This window comes from Chlorocebus sabaeus, chromosome 10 (genome assembly GCF_047675955.1).
Source record: "Chlorocebus sabaeus isolate Y175 chromosome 10, mChlSab1.0.hap1, whole genome shotgun sequence".
NCBI classification, from domain to species: Eukaryota; Metazoa; Chordata; class Mammalia; order Primates; family Cercopithecidae; genus Chlorocebus; species Chlorocebus sabaeus.
The window spans coordinates 53776039-53797072 of NC_132913.1; the positions used below are offsets into that span (position 1 = coordinate 53776039).

At 35.0% G+C, this 21034-nt stretch overlaps 1 protein-coding gene across 1 annotated transcript in view; it reads right to left on the reverse strand.

Moving 5' to 3' along the window:
* SCN7A (sodium voltage-gated channel alpha subunit 7) overlaps positions 1–21034 on the reverse strand; it is a 96154-nt gene that overhangs the window by 21428 nt on the left and 53692 nt on the right. Inside the window, exons 13-17 of the mRNA XM_038001981.2 lie at positions 20575–20748; positions 18485–18841; positions 9430–9864; positions 6277–6382; positions 4326–4480 (exon numbers count right to left, since the gene is read on the reverse strand). Coding sequence (XP_037857909.2) covers positions 4326–4480; positions 6277–6382; positions 9430–9864; positions 18485–18841; positions 20575–20748 — 1227 coding nt within the window. The remainder of the gene's footprint in view (positions 1–4325; positions 4481–6276; positions 6383–9429; positions 9865–18484; positions 18842–20574; positions 20749–21034) is intronic.

Below are 21034 nucleotides of genomic sequence, written 5' to 3' on the forward strand. Positions count from 1 at the left end.
GGGCTAATATCCAGAACCTATAAACAACTCAATCAAATTTACAAGAAAAAAACAAACAACCCCATCAAAAAGTGGGCAAAGAATATGAACAGACACTTCTCAAAAGAAGACATTCATACAGCCAACAGACACATGAAAAAATGCTCATCATCACTGGCCATCAGAGAAATGCAAATCAAAACCACAATGAGATATCATCTCACACCAGTTAGAATGGCAATCATTAAAAAATCAGGAAACAACAGGTGCTGGAGAGGATGTGGAGAAATAGGAACGCTTTTACACTGTTGGTGGGACTGTAAACTAGTTCAACCATTGTGGAAAATAGTGTGGCGATTCCTCAAGGATCTAGAACTAGAAATACCATTTGACCCAGCCATCCCACTACTGGGTATATACCCAAAGGATTAGAAATCATGCTGCTATAAAGACACATGCACATGTATGTTTATTGTGGCACTATTCACAATAGCAAAGACTTGGAATCAACCTAAATGTCCATCAGTGACAGACTGGATTAAGAAAATGTGGCACATATACACTATGGAATACTATGCAGCCATAAAAAAGGATGAGTTCATGTCCTTTGTAGGGACATGGATGCAGCTGGAAACCATCATTCTCAGCAAACTATCACAAGAACAGAAAACCAAATACCACATGTTCTCACTCATAGGTGGGAACTGAGCAATGAGATCACTTGGACAAAGGAAGGGGAGCATCACACACCGGGATAGCATTAGGAATGATGTGATTCTTGAAACGTACTGTTAAATGGAAGTAAATACAAAATAACAATAGATTTTATGACTTTTAATTGAACCAATTGTGGTGTAAATGAGTCCATAAAGATTAGAAGTATAAAGTTCTTAAAAATTTTTATTTCATTACATGTACTTATTTATTATTCAATTATTCAGGTACATAATGTGAAATATAATAAAAAGATGTAGAAAAGCCTCCACTTCAATTAGCATGGGTAGAGCAGATTTCACCAGACCAATGGTCCTACTACAAAGAACCAGAAAAACAGTACAAAGTTTAAAAAGCATTTGTTTTTAAAGGCATCACAGAGCTGCTGCATCAATAAGAGCAGATGAGCCCTAATTGTAGAAAGAAGAAAGTCAAGAATATGTTCAGAACAAAAAGATTTAACATGTGAATTCTAATAAAAAGAAAGCTAGTATCAAATTAGGCAAGATACATAACTTAGGATAGTTCATAATAATAGAGGGATCAATACTATAAGAGTACATCTGCATGTCCAAAACAATGGGTCATCAAAATATATAAAGCAAAACTGATGACACTAAAAGAAAGTTTAGAAAAAAAAGCAATCATAGTGGGATAATTTAACACTATAGATAATTTATCTATAGTTAACCAAAGAAAAACATCTTTGCTATATCACTAAGGCTCCCATTGTAGATGGGAACAATGGTAATAACAAACTATAATTGCACCCAGCTACACCATACGACAGAGCTTTTCAAGTACATGTTGAACACTGTCGTAGATGGTGGAGTTGCCTACAAAGAACTCCTTTACTGGCATATCTATTTCACAGCAACCGAGTGTTGCTTGATAACACACAACTAAAGCCCTCTCTGGAGAATTGCCTCTGCTATACGAGAGCCACCCTGCCTGAGAGGCAATCTTTCCACTCCTAGAGGGACCCAGCACAACCAACGGCTGAGTGGAATAGAGATATAAATGCCAGCTCCCTTGAGTCACTCAAGGTGAAATTGTGTGGTGCAGTCTGGGCTCCAGAGCCTCCCTACAAGATCAAGCTGAAGGCCTACAATAGGGTAGGGGTCTTTTAAAAACTCTCCTTAAGGTCTACCTCTACCTCCTCTCCTGGTCACCTGATGTATAAATAGAGTCAACTGTCTTCATTCAGTGGCCTGGGAAGTACCAAGATTGCTAAGGAAGGAGAAGGATTATGTACCAGAAAACCTGGTACCTACGCAGGACCTAGAAACATGTATTAGCAGGAAATGGAGGAGCTTTCCTGGGAGGGGATCCAGAGAGGGCTCGTATCAGTTTCCTGTTGTGACTGTAACAGATTACCACAAATTTAGTGGCTTAAAAACAATACAACTCTATATACTCTCATTATTGATGTCAGAAATCACTGGGCTAAAATCAAGGTGATGAGAAGGCTAGTTCCTTTTGGTGGCTGAGGAGTCTCAGTTCCTTCCTTTTTCAGCTTCTAGTGACTGCTTATACATTTTGGCCTGTAGTGCATTCTTCTGTCTTCAAAGGATGACACCCCAATCTCTGCTTCTATCCTCACATCACCTTCTTTTCTGACTCAACTCCTATAGAAACTCTTTTGCAGGAACCATTGTGATTATGTTAGGCTCATCTAGATAATTCAGGATAATCTCCCTGTCTCAAGATCTTTAATTTGATCAGATCTGTGAAGACCCTTTTGCCATATAAGTTAACATTCAAAGGTTCTGGGGATTATGTCATGGACATATTTGAGGACCATTAATCAGCCTACCACAGGCTGGATCAAAGGGGATAGAATATGAAGCTGGATAAAGGGAAGACTGTGTTGATATGGGGGTCACAGTTAACTTCAGCACCACAGGAATTAACATCATACTGATTCATTATATTGATGATATCATGTTAATTAGACCTGATGAACAAGAAATGGTAAGTTCTCTAGATGCTTTAGAGAGACATATGTGCCTCCTACTCTAAGAAAGATACAATGCCTGATAGGTTCTTTAGGATTTGAAAGCAAAATTTCACACTTGTGAATATTGATCCAAAGATGCATTATCAGCTGATGCAGAAGATTGCTATTTTTCAGTAGAATCTGATGCAACAAAAGATACTAAAATAGGTTGACTATATTCTAAGCAGCCTTTCCATTTGAGCCATATGAAGATCCATGATGCTAGCAGAATCTGTGATGGAGAAAGGCATAGTATGGAGTATCTGACAAGTCCAGTAGGGGGTATTTATGTTTCCCATTCTCTCAACCTTAGGATAGGTGGATTCTGGGGTCTTTGCTCCCAGAAAGGGCATTAGGGTACATACTATGTCTCCTACTAAAACTCAAGCTTAGATGTCATTTGCTCAATTTTTGATTTATTGTACCAGTCAACTAGTAAGAAAGAAAGAAGTTACCATACCAGCAAGGATAATTGACCCTGATCATTATGAGCAAGTGAGATGCTGTAACAAAATAAGAGGAAGAAGAAATACAAAAGTAACACACAGTTTGAATCTATTTTTAATAAGTCTGAAATAGATAAAACTAATCTATGGCAGTTGAACTCCACATGCTGGCTTCCCTTGTGGAATAGGGAAGTAACTGAGGGGTAAGAGTGTTGTTCTGGCATCCTGGTAATGTTCTGTTTCTCAATCTAAGTCTGGAGAGGATGTGGAGAAATAGGAACACTTTTACACTATTGGCGGGACTGTAAACTAGTTCAACCATTGTGGAAGACAGTGTGGCAATTCCTCAAGGATCTAGAATGAGAAATACCATTTGACCCAGCTATCTGGGTATGCACCCAAAGGATTATAAATTATGCTGCTATAAAGACACATGCACATGTATGTTTATTGCAGCACTATTCTAGACCATTCTTTTCACTCTCTTTTCACTCTCTTGATGAATTGTAGTATAAATATGTAGATACCTTCTGAATTTTTAAAATAGCTGCACGGAGTTCCATTGGATGGTTTTTTGTAGTATAAAGTCAGCTATTACAGACCTTCTTTTCTAACCCTTTGCTATTATTACAAAATATTCTTCAGTGAATTACCTTGTAAAACCATTTAATGTGCAGATATTTGTAGAATGTTATTTAGAATTCATATTCTCACTGGAGAATTAAGATTGTAGGGTCAAATACATTTGTAGTTCACTGATCCTTTAAAGCATATGCAATAGTTCCCTTTCCTTTGATAGGCACCAAAGTACAAGCACATTATAGCAGTTTTGGATGTGCAAATCATTAAAATGTTTCACACATGAAACTACATTAAAATCAGAAGAATCTGGTATCTATTCACATTCCATTTTCCCACTGTCATTCATATATTTTGAAATTCAATATTGCAAAATAATATATTAAAAATCAGTATTAAGTTTAATATTGAGTGATGCATATATAAACTTTCTAAGAAAATATAATATTTAGATTTTAAAACCAAAATCACAGAATATGAAATTTGGTGCTATTTGGTGCTATACTAAATATCCTTGAAAATATAATCCTGGTTTTGATTTTCTAAATTAACAGAATCATGATACATTTGTCCCGAGCAAAGTATCAAACACCTGGCTGCTCACTTACCAGAGTGCCGGTGCTGAGCAGAGTAACAAGGCCAATAAAACACTTAAACCAATTGTTCTCTACAATCTTGCAGCAGGTTTTCCTGATGTTCTGCCAGATTTTTCCTTTCTTGGATGCTCCACTGATTTGACCAAGTGATGATCCGCGTCCACAACCTGTTAAGATTGGAACTGGTAAGAACAATAATCTAGAAAACTCATGAAAAAGTAAACACCTGAAACTTTCTACTATGTGCCACAGCAATTATTTATTTACAAATTCTAGTCCAGGTTGTCTCTGATTTACAAACATTTAACTTTTACCCATGGTGTAGTGACCACTGTAATCACTGACCAGAAAAAGGAAAACTGGACTTAGGAGTTTGGTAGTAATGAGAGGAAAGGCATTGTGAAAGGCAGAAATGACCTAGAACATCTTGTCACTCTGCAAAACAGTCTGAGGGTAGGTATTCACTAATACTGCAAAAGAAAATACACACAGGTATCTCACTTCTGAAAGTTACATTTTGATATAATGCCTGAAAACTTACTCTTTGAAGATTCGCATGGCATAACATGCATTCCTGTTTAAAAATATAAATACTTATGAGATGTTAAGAGGCATAAAATTAGTTAAATCAAATTAATTGCTTTGATTCCAGTTCTTATGTGGCTGGAAATGGGAATTTTTATTGAGACTATTATGGAAGTAACATGGACTGTGGAGTACTTTCTGGGCATAGTACATGTGTACGGGACTGCACTTTATGCTTTGGCCAAAAGGGTTGGCAAAATGGAAACCTGAGGCTGGAGAAGAGGTTGATATACAGGTGACAAAATGAAGAAATGGAGGTAGGTGGAGTTTAAAGCCAAAACATTTTATTTTAGAATTTTGTCTTGTGTTAAATAATACTATGAGTAGCATTGTGGCAGTGGAATATTATTGATAATGGTGATTCCAAAACACATTTTTCATGCTGTAAGTAATATTGCATAAAAATAAATAATGTTCATATTTGATTTTTTACTGGTAGTTATACCACTGTGTGCTTTAGAACAGAGCACAATTTAGGAGTAAAACAGAAAATTGGTATAGTTAAAGCAGCACTGAAATGTGTGTGTATACACATACACATGCACACATACACCTACATATGTTGAAGTCAAATGAAGTGTGCTTAGATCTCATGAAATAGAGCCAATATTTAAGTTACTTATATAAAAACGGCCTATAACTGTCAGAGGAAGGCAAATGGTAATGGTGACATTTATATATTTAACATGAATATTAAGAAATGTATAAAGATTCAGTCAATTGACTGACACACTGGATATGGAACATATACATATATTTTTGATATTTGAAAATTTTATTAAATTTGTACCTATATGTTGGTCTGTTTTAACAATGCATAATGATATTCTAGTTTAATACATATTCAAAGAACAATTAAACTTCAACTTTAAAGGTATTTTTCAATAAAATATTCAATGAAAATATTCATATTCATTTTACATATACACTAAAATGTGTACTTACCAAATACAAAAATTACACCTCACAAATTGTTTTACTAATTTAGCTTTAAACACACATAAAAACTCCAGTGGCAACAGAGATGGAATTGAAGTAAGTCAATTCTGTTTTTCTATCATTAGTCACTATACTGTCATTGTTTATTCATAATCTATTGTTTCAAAGTAGGACATAAGTAGTACTGTAGAAGTTACAGAAATGAACTAAGTCCTGAAATGAGCTGGAGATTCCAAATTCTTACTGTTCAATCAACAATTGTTAATTGTTAAAATAAGTGACTTAGCTGGTAGTGGAGTCTGAAATGTGCAATGCCACCTATTTAAGAGAGTTATTTGAATTAGCTTCCAGGTAGAATATGTTTACTAAAGGAACATATACATTTTGACAACTTGTAATTAAAATTAGTTTCCTAGCAAGATTAACAAAATTTTCTTACCATTTTTAGGATGCTTTGATCTTTCACTTCCATAGAACATTTCTTCTTCTTCAGAGATAGCAATATCAACGGTACTGCATTCAGATGAGCTAGGCTGCTTTATTTTCTAAAAGGTGAAGTCCCACCAAAAAAGTTGTGATGAAAGTTTCATTTATCCACAGTGGTCAAAGTTTATTTCATTTTCAGAAGTGAGAAAAATTTTGTACAGAAATAATATTGTTAGGTTTAAAAGACTTTAGGCCAATTTCATGGCTGATATTAAAATGCATATATATTGGTAAGAATTGAAGTTTAAAACACTATTGTATGACACTTACTTTAACCTAAAATAACACTTAGATTAAAATTAATGTTTAGTTAATAACACTTTGCTTCTTTAAGATGTATAGGTTGTCTCCAATTCACAAAAGGATTTGGGTTCCAAAGTTTTCTTGAAGTAAGTCACAAGTTTCCCATATATGCTATTTCAATTAGATGATAGAATCAAAACAAATCATCCTTTGATGCTAACGATGGGTAGATAACAGTGCACTTAGGTTTCAATGTAAAAATCAGTCCAGATGGTCTTATGTATGTCATCATAGGATGGGATTTATCATGAAGTAAAATGAGGGAAAGGCACAAGAAATAGGGATAAGGACAGGCCTAGGAAAGGGGCACAGCCTTATGAAAAGCACCCAGATGCAGAGATTGACCTTCTTTCTCTGCTTTTGACTGAAGTTGAAGGCTGGGTAGAATAAGGTGGTCATTGCTTTTACAGGTAATAGTGCAAATGATACTCTTTGCCTTTATTTAAAATTATTTCCTCACAATGCTTTATTTTACCTTATTTTGAAATAAGTATACCATAAATCATTCTTTAAAATCACCGAGATTCTAAGGTTAATAGCATATAGGTAATATTTTCTAATTAAAACAAAAATTAAGGCAAGTGTATTTTAACATTTGGAATGAAACCAATCTTATTTCGTAAAAATTAAGAAAAAAATCTAGGTAAAGCAGAGTGCCAAAAAAAAGAAATTATCAATATTTTGTCCTGCCTCTTAGACTTATACACAGTAAGTGTCAAGGAAATGTAATTAGAAAGCTATTTTGCTTTAGTCCTTACATGGCCAGTTGTCAGTAAATCATTATAGTGCTCAATTTAAAAAAGTAAGGTATCCAGCAGAATATTATTCTTAAACAGATATTTTTATTATTTCCATTACTTTTATATATTCCTATTTATTTCTAATGAAATAAAATCTGTAGCAATATATTTGTGTGAGACTAGGCATTAAGTAATTTAAATATAATATTTGGCACTCAGTAATTAAAATTATACATCATACATTTATATTTCTAAAGAGTTGTAAAAAGCCTTGCACATATCCTATTTGATGTGATTTTTCCAAAATACCTGTGAGTAGGTATTATTCTAATTTTACAAATAAATCAATTAAGACTCAAATTATAAATCATTTATTTTGATAGAAGATTTTTTTAACGGCATAAGAAAGTGACCATAATATACTTCTGCATTATAAAAAATACAAGTTATAAAATACTATGTGAGTTTTGATGTTATTTTTATAATAAACACACACTATATATATGCATATATATGTCAATATATATGCATATTTTAATAAAAATAGGCTGGAAGTACAAATACCAAATAAACAAGGGAGTGTATCTCTGAATTATCAGATCATTTATATATTTTTGTGTTTTTTTGGCTGTGGGTATACCAACATCCTAAGGAGTCATGGGCTACATAATCTAGAAAGCACCTAACTAAATACATAAATAAATGAATACATCTTTTGTGAGTAGTTAATCAACCAGCAAGACCTAATAACTATGCAGCATAAATAACTGCAATTTTGATATTTACAGTTATTTTAAGTTACAGCTTTCCTATATATTTTCATACTCCAGAATTTCTAAGGAGATTAGCATGAAGTTTTCAGGGAGACTCCAACATGATGTGCTGTGGCAAATAGCAATTTCACCCAGAAATGGATGGTAATCAAAATCTTTAATGCTGATTGAGAAGTGCGCTGAATAAGAATTTATGCCTGTTTTATAGTAATAGTATTAATTTAAAAGGTAAATGAATCTTAGACTATTGGGCATGTGGATTAAAAATGTTTCTCTAACTAAAATAATGATGGCTTTAGTAAATGATGGAAGGACCTTGGATAATTGAAACTGAACTCCTGTTAGAAGACAATTTGTGAAGTTATTGTAGAGAGCATCTCCCAAAACAGAAGAGGTCTGGGAAACAAGATGGTGCCAGAGATGATGGGGACCTGTTAAGAGACATTCCCTGACCCTCCAGTGCCCCTGAGTGATCTGAAATGATTCCCCAGTGGGGTCCAAAGTTAAAAGCCCTTGTACAGATGTGATCTCTGTAGGTGTAGCTTTCTATGAAATTGTACCTCCTTCTAAAACACAATGCTGTTGGCAAATGGAGACAATAAGACTGTTTCCAGTAGGGTGTATATTTTAGAAGGTAAGTGAACAACAGTATCTACCCTTCTTTGAATGCGACCCTGATTTTTTTTAAGCCAGTGCGTTATAAAGCTACCAACTGTGCACAATTCAAACTGGGAGGTTTTAAAAATTCCTTTAGTCCAACTTAATCATAATGTCCAAATATGGGCAGAAATGATCTGACTTAAATCTTAGAATTTTAGCAAGCAAGAAGGAATTGTAACACTGTTCTAATTCAATCTCCCATTTTAAGATGATAAAGTCCATGGAAATTTAGTGATTTCTTAAATCATACACCTTGATTTTGAAAACTTTGGTTTCCTCAGTATACTTTTCAGCACCCTCAGACTGGTTATTAATTTATAAAATGTCACAATTATATTACCTAATGTTTCCTAAGTGCTTACTCTTTACTAGGCATTGTTCTATGTACTATTATCCCCCCTATGGAGTAAATACTATTTTAGTCTTATTTAAATATGAGAAAACTGAAGCTTGGAAAGTTTAAGTAATTTGATCAAAAGCATAAATTCAGAGGCTAAGAGTGATGGAGCTCGAAGTGATGGAGTTAGAATTGAGTGGATAATCTGGCTGTGGAACTTCAGTGCTTATTTACTTCCTTATCAACAATACTACAAATCACCACTAAGCAATCAGGATATTTAAACATCTTACCTCCTTGCTGTCTCCATCACCAGACTTACTCTGAATCTCCTTATTATCCGGATTTTCTATATCAGATTCTCCTGAAGCAATTGGTACAGTTTCTGAGATACTAGGACTGGGGATAAGCGATTGGCTCTCATTTTCAGTAGTATTTTTCTCTGTGCCACTGCTTTTTTCCTTATCCTTGAGAAAATCTTGGGCGTTGCTCAATTCAGAAAGGGTATGGTCAGAAATATCTTCTTTAACATATACCTCATTTACATGGTCCATTGTGTCCTTTGGGACATTTTGTTTTTTGCATAGTATTTTAAGAAGCACATAGTTTATTCCTTTTTTAATCCTTGCCACTGCAAGCTGGAGATTTTTTGCTTCATTATTCTCTTCAGCTGTTACATCCTTGCATGAACTAAATGAGCTCACCAATGCCAGAAACAGGTAAACTACCTAAATAAGGAAGTAAAATGAGGCTAAATGTATCTCATTTCGTTTCATTTTAAGTAATGAAAAGTTTGTTTACAAAACTGACTTGAGAACATTTAATATCTACACTGTTAGCATATTTCAATAATACAATATATTGTGATTAATAACTGTAGTCACCGTGCTGTACAATGCATCTTTTGAACTTATTCTTCCTATGTAACTGTAATTATATATACTTTGGCCAATAGCTCCTCAATCTCTACTTTCCCCTAACCACCCAACTTCTGGTAACCACCATTCTGCTCTCTACTTCTAGAGTGTGAATATTAACCCATTTGTGCCTAGTGTTCCATTATTGGAAGGCTAAGCTTGTGGGAGTTATTTATGTCCTACTGCTCAAGGTCATTGCCAAGGTCTGAATTTTCACACAAAAATTGCAACTTCTGACATAAATGGGTTAAGTGTTCTCACCATTAAAACGATAACTATGTGAAGTAATGAATTTGTTAATTAGCTCTATTTAGCCATTCCACAATGTATGTCTACTTCAAAACATTACCTTGTACACCATAAATACATACAATTTTATATGTTAACTTAAAAAATGAATTTGATCAAAAAAGGCTGATCTGAGATTTGAAAATGAAGCAGATGAACTACAATACTATTCAGTTCTTATCCATCTACCACAGTGTGTTAGGTGCTGCGCTGTGGATTTGTATAGCAAGAATTTATTTTAAGCTCATGACGTCCTATGCAATATGATTTGTTTCTCTTTTACAGATAGAAAAGACAAGGTTTACAGATGTGAAATATCAAAGGATCAAAGGTTACATAGATTATACCCAAGTCTGCTTTATTCCAAAGCTTATTTTCTCACTGAGTTAGGCTGTCTCACTCAAGGTGAGCAAATAAGTTGTTTTGTCCAGGCAGCTCACTTCACTTCAGCCCTGTTCTAGGAAAACATGTAATAATTCTGCAAACCCAGGAAGAGCTATACAGGGATAGAGCTATCCATGGTCCTGAATATCATATCTAATGGCTTTTGTGGGATGAAAACACAGATGCTAGGAAGGTTAGTTGATTCTCTGTTGTAGTAAATTTGGTCAAACAAGAAACAGATAAGTGATGGAAGAATCATTCCTAATACTTGTAACTTATTTTGAACTCAAAGATAGTGTATATTTTGACTTTTACTGTCACTTAGAAATATGATTAAGTACTGATCACTTTCCAGAGAATCAGATTTTAAATTTGTTTATAATTATAAGGCATAGATTATAATTTTGGATAATTATGCTATTTATGTGTACATAAAATAAGTATGTGAGCATCTCCAAAGACTCATATTTTGAAACTTCTTTCAAAATTTGAGATCTATGTGAACAGTTGAGTTTCTCAAACACTCCAATAATTACTCTTTTTCTCATGGACATGCACATCTGGGAAAATTAGAACTTCCCACCTAATAGTGTTTAATCCTAATGGGTTACATTTACTTCTCTCTATCTAGATCTTCCTATTTCTTAGGAATAGAGAAGTTTCAAATAAGACTTGTATAGAAAAATCAAAGTATTTTGCAGTGAATAAAGTCATCAAATACATAAACTTAACCTTATCCATAGTTTTAGCATAGCAATAAAACTTTGGTTATAAGATATATCAACATGGGAAATGTTTTGTGGGTGAGAGCATCTGAAAAACTGGCAGATATCTTTTATAATCCACAATGAAAGATTCTCAGAAGAGAAAAATAAAACAGAAAGGACAATGATCAAATGCTAATAGCCTCTGAAATAAAGAAATAAAGCAGACTTAGGTCTAATCTATGTAACCTTTGATCCTTTCTGTTCTCCCATTAGTGTCTCCTTTGGCAATGAGGTTTACTTATAGATAATCTAGGCAGGAGCTGCATGGCCCCCATAGGAGCCACACTATTAGCAACTCTATTATTCTCAAAGGACAACAGCTTCGTGATATAAAAGGGTGAGACCAGATATAATTTAAGATACTCAATTGTTTCCTTTTCTTCCACTGTTTGGCTAAGTATTAGGCACAGTGTGAAATAAGGGAAGGGTGTTAGTGAGTTTCATGACTGCAAGCTTCATATGAACAAAAACCATGTTTTCTCTTAATTAGACAACCAGCACACTGCTAGACACAAAATAGGTAATAAATAAATATTTATTTTAAAAAATAATTGATTATAGAATGAATAAAAAATAGATTTTGTGCTAGGATTTGAACAAGAAAAAGTTTATGCTATATTAATCATATTTTTAGGAAATTACATCAAAGATTTCTTATATCTTAGACACACATGTACACAAATATACACACATACATTCAAATATATATATGTATATATAGTGAAAATGTTCAAAGCCTAAAAATGAACGTAATCTTAAAAGTGCTAAGTGCTCTGAAACTGTAGTGTAAGATAAGAATTTTATAACCCTCAGAAATGCTACTGCTTTGTTCAGATGTGGTCTGAATTAAAAATAGCCTACTCTCTTTTAAGGATTTAAAGGAAAAGACAGGCTGTGTAAGTGGCGCAAGTTACAGAGAACTGATTACTACTAATTTGAGCATTAACAAAAAAGAGAGCAGAAAATGCGGAGATTTGTATTGTATAAACTCAGAGTAACTTTAGTCACAGAATCTGTAACTAGATTAAAAACATATATTTATTATTTTTCTGTTAGGAGAGAAAAGGTGAAATAATGTATATAAAACAAAACTTTTTTAAAAATTCCCCTGAATTTTGTTTTCTTGCACCTGAAAGATATCCACATATTGGGTGAAAATTGAGCAACTCATAGCAAAATCAAACAGCATAAAAGAGAAAGAAAGTTCAAGATTTAAGTAATTACTTTCTGATTTGTAATCAACAAATAAACATGTATAAAGGAATTTAGCATGTATTGAGGCTGCTTAATTTTAAATTTCTTGAATTATATCTTAACATATATTTAATTTGGAATTATACAAATATATATGGAATAACATGTCTCTACAACCAAATTTTTTATTTTTAAAAAGCAACTGAATTTTGTATTAAGTTTTCTCTTTCTTTTATTTTCATGTTTCTATCCCTCAGTGTTTGGTTTATGTAACCAGAGTCGGGTACTATATTTCACTTGGTGGCAATCACCTAAATCACAAGTAAAATACCCAGAATGAAATTAAAATCTGCCTAACTAAAACTTGTTAATAATATTAAATAACTAACAAAAATCTGGTGAAGATATAGGGTTTAAATTTTTCTAGAGTGTAAAGAAATGATTTGTGTAATTTATGAATTACTTATAGGGTGCCAAATGATTACATTTAAGTTATAACAACCCTACAAGGCAAGTATTGTTATGTTCATTCCTCCATTAAGTATAGTCAGGTTTAAAGAGGCTGTGTAATATGCACAACATCATTTATTAAGAGATTGAAATGGTTTGTCTTTCTTCCCATCCAAATCTCATCTTGAATTGTAGTTCTCATAATCCCCACATGTTGTGGGTGGGAATCAGTGGGAGGTAACTGAATCATGGGGGCAGTTACCTCCACGCCGTTCTCATGGTGGGTGAATTCTCACAAGATCTGATGGTTTTATAAGGGGTTTACCCCACATTCACTCTGCACTTCTCCTTGCTGCTGCAATGTGAACAAGGACATGCCTGCTTCCTCTTCCACCATGATTGTAAGTTTCCTGAGGCCTCCCAAGCCCTGTGGAACTGTGATTCAGTTAAACCTCTTTCTTTTGTAAATTATCCAGCCTCGGTTACGCCCTTATTAGCAACATGAGAATGGACTAATACAGTACATTGATACTGCAGAGAATGGGGCACTGCTGTAAAGATACCCGAAAATGTAGAAGTGACTTTGGAACTGGGTAACAGGCAGATGTTAGAATAGTTTGGAGGGCTCAGAAGGAGACAGCAAGATGTGGGATGTTTGGAACTTCCTGGAGACTTGTTGAATGGTCTTACCAAAATGCTGATAGTGATATGGACAATAAAGTCCAGGCTGAGGTGGTCTCAGATTGAGATGAGGAACTTGTTGAGAACTGGAGCAAGATGACTCCTTTAGCCGTGCTTTAGCAAAGAGACTGATGGCTTTTTGCCCCTTCCCTAGAGATCTGTGGAACTGTGAACTTGAGAGAGATGATTTTGAGTATCTGGCAGAAGAAATTTCTAAGTGGCAAAGAATTCAAGAAGCAGAGCATAAAAGTTTGTAAAATTTGCAGCCTGATGATGCAGTAGAAAAGTAAAACCAATTTTCTGGAGAGAAATTCAAGCTGGCTGCATAAATTTGCATAAGTAATGAAGAACTGAATGTTAATCACCAAAGCAATGGGGAAAATGTCTCCAGGGCACATCAGAGACCTTCACAGCAGCCCCTCCCATAACAGGGCATAGGCCTAGGAGGAAAAAATGGTTGTGTACTCTGGGCCCAGGGTCCCCCTGCCATGTGCAGCCTAGGGACCTGGTGCCCAGTGTCCCAGCTGTTCCAGCTGTGGCCAAAAGGGGCCGAGGTATATCTTAGACCATCACTTCAGAGTGTGCAAGCCCCAAGCCTGGGCAACTTCCATGTGGTGTTGAGCCTGCAGGTGCAAAGAAGTCAAGAATTGAGGTTTTGGAATCTCCACCAAGATTACAGAGGATGTATGGAAATGCCTGGATGTCCAGGCAGAAGTTTGCTACAGGGGCAGAGCTCTCATGGAGAACCTCTGCTATGGCAGTGTGGAAAAGAAATGTAGGGTTGGAGCCCCAACACAGAGTCCCCACTGGGGCACTGCCTAGTGGAGCTGTGAGAAGAGGGCCACTGTTCTCCAGACACCAGAATGGTAGATCCACTGACAACTTACACTGCACCTGGAAAAGCCACAGGCACTTAACACTGGCCTGTGAAGGCAGCTGGGATCAGGGCTGTACCCTACAAAGACACAGGGATGGAGATATCCAAGGCCATGGGAACTCACCTCTTGCATCAGTATGCCCTGGATGTGAGACATAGAGTCAAAGGAGATTATTTTGGAACTTTGAGGTTTAATGACTGCCCTATTGGATTTCAGACTTGCATGGCAGCTGTACCCCCTTTGTTTTAGCCAGTGTCTCCCATTTGGAATGGGTGTATTTATCCAATGCCTTACCCACATTGTATCTAGTAAGTCACTAACTAGCTTTTGATTGTACAGGCTCATAGGTGGAAGGGACTTGACTTATCTCAGATGAGATTTTGGACTTGGACTTTTGAGTTAATGCTGGGATAATTAAGACTTTGGGGGACTTTTGGAAAGACATGATAGTGTTTTGAAATGTGAGGATATGATATTTGGGAAGGGCCAGGGGTGGAATGATATTGCTTGGCTGTGTCTCCAACCAAATCTCATCTTGAACTGTAGTTTCCATAATCCTCATGTGTTATGGGAGGGACTTGGTGGGAAGTAACTGAATCATGATGGTGGTTACCTCCATGCTATTCTCATGATAGTGAGTTCTCAGAAGATCTGATGGTTTTATAAGGGGCTTTCCCCTGCTTCACTATGCAATTCTCCTTGCTGCCACCATGTGAAGAAGGGCACGCCTGCTTCCCCTTCTGCCATGATTGTAAGTTTCCTGAGGTCTCTTCCACCCTATGTAAACGTGAGTCAATTAAACCTCTTGACTTTATAAATTACCCAGTGTCAGGCATGTCTTTATTAGCAGCATGAGAATGGACTAGTACAGTGATAGAACTGAAATTTGAACCCATGTTTCTTTGATTCTGAACTCTGCTTTTTCTAAAACTCAACAAGACATAGAACTATTTAAAAACCAATTCATTTCCTTTGGCATATAATAATTTTTTGTAAGGTTTCTGCATAAGGCTTAAAATTACTGCTGAGTATTCTTAGAAAAGACAAAACTAATTTTTAAAAATGTGAAATATCTTCCTTTTACACTAACCCACATTAGAAGCATGGAGGTTAAAAAGACCAACAGCTTCAAAGATTATCTCCTTATATTTTTCCCCCTTCTACTTATTCTACTGCCATTATCGTAATGTTTCAGAGTTGGATGATTACTAAGAAAAATTAAGCTGGAAGGATTTAGTGAGCCAAGAAATATGATGGCCAATGAATTGGAAATGGAGGTTCATGTAACTCCATTTATCCTGGAATCCCTCTGCACATTGATGAAGTTTCTGGTTAGTAGAAACAACAGAAAATAGAAATAGATTGGAGTTCAAAATCAAAGAAGGAGGAATGTTTAGGCAAATATATATATTATACATTTATATGTTATATCATACATATATGTATATATACATATATGCACGTGTGTGTGTGTGTGTATATATATAATGCCTTAGTATTTCTGCTTCTTTTTGAATTATGTATATGTGTGTGTTGTTGTTGTTGCTTTCCTCAACAGCCGTAACTCTTCCTTTTGGAAACAGAAATACATAATTTATTTGGGAAATTACACTTATCCCCTTATTAGTCATAGGATCTGGGTTTGATCTTATCCCATCTCCAGCTGTAAGAGAGAGTTATGAACAGTTTAACATAATAAATGCATCAACACCCTGGACAATAGAGACTAGTTTAGAATGGGCATATGATTCAGCTAATGAGATAATAAGAAAAATCGGCTGTGGCTTCTAGAAAAGAAATTCTTTCCTCTATTAGACTTGATATAACACAAAGATATGAAGCTTTAGACTGCAGCAGCCATCTTGATAAAACAGAGGATACTAGCTAGCAACGAGCACAGAGAAAAACAGAATTGAGATCTACAAAGACCTCTCTATAATGATCCCATTTGTGTCACACCCAAACTGAAGCAAGATCTATATCTGATATTTTGAGTTACGAGTTATGAATGCTGATATATATGATCATTTCTTGTTTCAGCCAGTTAGAGTGGTGTTTTATATCACTGGGAATGAGAAGTGTACTACTATAACTACAAACGGCAGAAGATATTGAAGTATCTTTTACATGTTGGGCACTGTTCTAGGTTTTATAATAAAAAGGAGAGTTATGGTCCTTTCCCTCATGGTGCTTACAGTTTAATAAAGAACACAGAGAGTACATTAACAATTAAATACAATGCTAATGTGCCAATTGTATGACAAGGGTCTTCTCGAGGTGAAACACAAGCAATGTGGACAGGCAAGGTAAAATTGAGTCTAACCTGAGATTTTTTTTCAGTCTTTTGGGAAATGTACTTGATCTTTATGACATGAGTAAAAAGAAAATACCAAGTCTTGTATTCCTGTAAGAATCATTTTTTTAGTAAGCTATATCTTTTCCATAGACACAGTGAAAGTTACTTATTTAATTCACTAAAACCACTTCAGTTATTAGGAAACTTGTAAGTGAAAGCTTTCTTAGTTAATACGTAACATTTTTATAGACCAGTGGTTTTCAATCTTGACTACACAATTTAATCAACTGAAGATTTTCAAAAAATCCTGATGACCAGGTCATATCCATATATCAATAAAATCAGAATCTCTAAGAATGGATTCTAGGCATCAGCATAGTTTTATTAATTCCCCAGGTAATTCCAATGCCCGGAAAAGACTGACAGCATTGTTACATTTAAGTGCTTCTTAAAATTTAATGGGCACACAAATCACCTGGGAACAGTGTTACAACGTAGATTATGATTGCATAGGTCTGGGGTCTGGGAGTCTGCACGTCTAACCACCTTCCAGGTGATGCCAATATTACATTGAGTAACAAGGTTAGAAGCTAGTTTTATCCAATGGAAATATGATGCAATCACATATACAATTTTAAATTTCCAGTGGCCACATAGAAAGCACAGAAAAACAGGCAAATTAAATTTACTAATACATTTTATTTAACAAATATATTTAGTTAAATACAATATACAATTTGTATGCAATACAAACATATTTGTATTTAACTAAATATATATTTAACTAAATACCAATAAATAAAGGGAGACTATTGCATTTGTATTTAACTAACAGTATTTGTATTTAGTTAAATACAAATACAGTAGTCCCCCTTTAACCAGGGCAGATAAATCCCAAGACCCCCAGTGGATGCCAGAAGCAGAGGATGGTACCAAACCTCATGCATACTACATGATCTGACAGCCCACACGCTACTAAAGGACCAATAGGTAGCGTATACAGCATGAATATGCTAGACAAAGGAATGTTTCATGCCCAGAGTAGGACAGAGTGATATGGCAGGAGATTCCATTACACTACCCAGAATGGCATGCAATTTAAAACTTACGAGTTTTATATTTCTGGAATTTTCCACTGGATGTTTTCAGACAATGGTTGACTACAGACAACTAAAATCACATACAGTGCAACTGAGCGTAAGGAGGACCTACTGTATTATCATTTAAAAATGCATTCAACCTAAAAATTATTAATGAAATAGTTCACATCACTTTTTGTGTAAAACTTCAAATCTGGTGCATATTTTACATTTACAGCACATTTCAAATGAGACTAATCACATATCAGTTGATAATGGCCACATCTGGCTAGTGGGTTACTCTATTGGACTACCACAGTTACAAACCATTAGATCCCATCAATGCACATCATGAAAATACCAAACTACATTATGCCAATTTTCAAGGAAAATGTAAAAGAACTGACTACTCACCAGTAAATTTCCAATTAAAATGACCATCAGGTAAAAAGGAATACACCAGGATTGGCCTGCAACCTCCATACAGTCCCACAAGGTCTCTACCCACTCTCCACAGAGAATTCGGAACACGTTCAGGTAGGAGTGGAAAAAGTCATGCATGTGCCAGCGTGGGAGTTGACAGTTTTTGTCTATGTGGCAAACAAATTCTTCATAATTCTGACCAAACAGCCTCATGCCGAATGCAGCAGAAAAGAACATGAATGTGAACAACAACAGGACCAAGTCTCTCAGGGTCACCCATGCATTACTAAGAGACCGCATCAAAATCTGGAATGTTGGCCAATACTTCCCCAACTTGAAAATTCTCAACTAATAGAGCAATGTAAAATCAAGAACAAGAAACAAAGGACGAAAAACCTGGTCAGTGTATCAGCGTTATACACATATACATATATAGCGTTTAGAGGTTTAAGCATTATTAATATTAACTACTGAACATTCATTTTATGTAAAATTCTTCATACATCTTAAATATTTGATAATTTTGTATACTCAGTCTAAATATATCCTCTTCTGCTGATGTATTTGTCAATTCCCATTAAGCATTATACTGCTACAATTCCTCTAGTTTTATATTTTCATAACTGTTAGAGGAAGTATTCATTCTTTGTTTTTGCTTTTCACAACATATTGAATATTTTTCCACATTTTTCCCATATGTTGACATGAAAATGATATTGAAAGTCTTCCAGGATCCACTGGATTCTGATGAAGGTACTATCATGTATTTCCCTTTTAAAATAACATGTCAAAGACCAAACACAGCATTCTAGGTGTAGTTTGGATAGTCCCCTTCCTTTCACTAGATTTTTAAAAATTTCTATTTATACAGAACAAGATTACCTTAATATTTTTGGTCACTATATCGCAGTAAACTTACAGTCAACTAGATCTCATACATCATTTTTATACAGGCTATACCTTCCTGACACTTTCTTTTCAATTTTTGTTTGTTTGTTTGATAGAGTCTCTCTCTGTCACCCAGACTGGAGTGCAGAAGCACAATCATGGCTCACTGCAGCCTCCAACTCCTGGGCCCAAGTGATCCTCCCACCTTAGCCTCCTGAGTAGCTGAGACTACAGACATGAACCACCACTGTGACTTTTTTTTTTTTTTTTTAGAAGTGGAGTCTCACTATGTTGCCCAGGCTGGTTCCAAATTCCTTGCCTCATTTCTTGACTTTTTCTAGTGTTCAGTTGTCTTTCTGGACTCAAGAGATCTTACATCTATCTATGAAAAAAATCATCTTAAATTCAGTCCATTACCAGCCTTTAAAATATTTTGATACTATCTTTTAGCACATTTTCTGCAATTGCCAGTGCTGTTTCCATAAATTTAGTGACAACATCCTGTATATATTTCTCTTATTTATTAGAAAATATTATGGATGAGGATTTAAGACAGGATTCTGAATGAGCTGCTCTCTAGGAAGTAACCATTAGAATAAGATCAAATGGACTTAATTGTTCTTAATTCCTGCTACATTCCTTCAACTTGTCACCAGAATGTGACCATGTATAACTTATCAAAAGCTTATTATTTCAATAAACATTATTCTAATAACATTACTCCTTTGTTTAATTTTCTGAGTCTCACCATTACCCTACCTCATAGACATACACTAATTTTTACCTAACAATTATTATAGTAACATTCTGCTGGCCTGACTGGTCTTCCTTTGTACCTGACATTTAGAAATACTCACCTTATTTCGGCTTCTTGGTGTCATATTAGAATTCTACTTTAGAGACTCCTAATTTTCTTGCTTTCCAAAATGTACTCAGTTACCCTGACCCTGCTTCCTAAAACTGTATCTCAAATTTCCTGCATATATGGCATTATTTCCTTTAATGTTGTGGTCAAATAACAGCATTGGAGACTGCTTACTCTTCCCTTGGCAATAAACTCTTTATATATTAATCAATTCATTTAACACTTCCAATGTCCCAATGGGATAGGTATTACTGTAGCCCCATTTTATGTCTGCAGAAACGGAGATAAACTTCGATCAAATAAAAGTTAGGTATTGGATTCTACTTACTATCCTGAATAATCGAAGAAGAGCCATTCCTTCAACATTTGCTAGACAAAGTTCTGTTAAACCATGGAACACTATTACACTATCAAAAATGTTCCAGCCTACTTGGAAATACCCATATGGATGCATTGCAATTATTTTAAAAATCATTTCTGCTGTGAAAATTCCAGTGAAAACCTAAATGAAAACCAAACACACAGGTGAGAATATGATTCCAAGAGCTGTATCAGAATCTTCACACAAAAACTCTGTAACACACACTGTTTACTTGTCACTGTCACATTCTTCACAGCTTCTCTATCAAGATCTGGTTAGTTGTGGAGTCTGCATTATAAGGACAGACTGATACATTTTATTCAACAATCCAATGTCAAACATTATATACAGAATCTTTTATTATTTTAATAAAATTCATCCTAGAAGAAAACAAACGAATATTTCAGGGTGAAGACCTTTCAAGTTT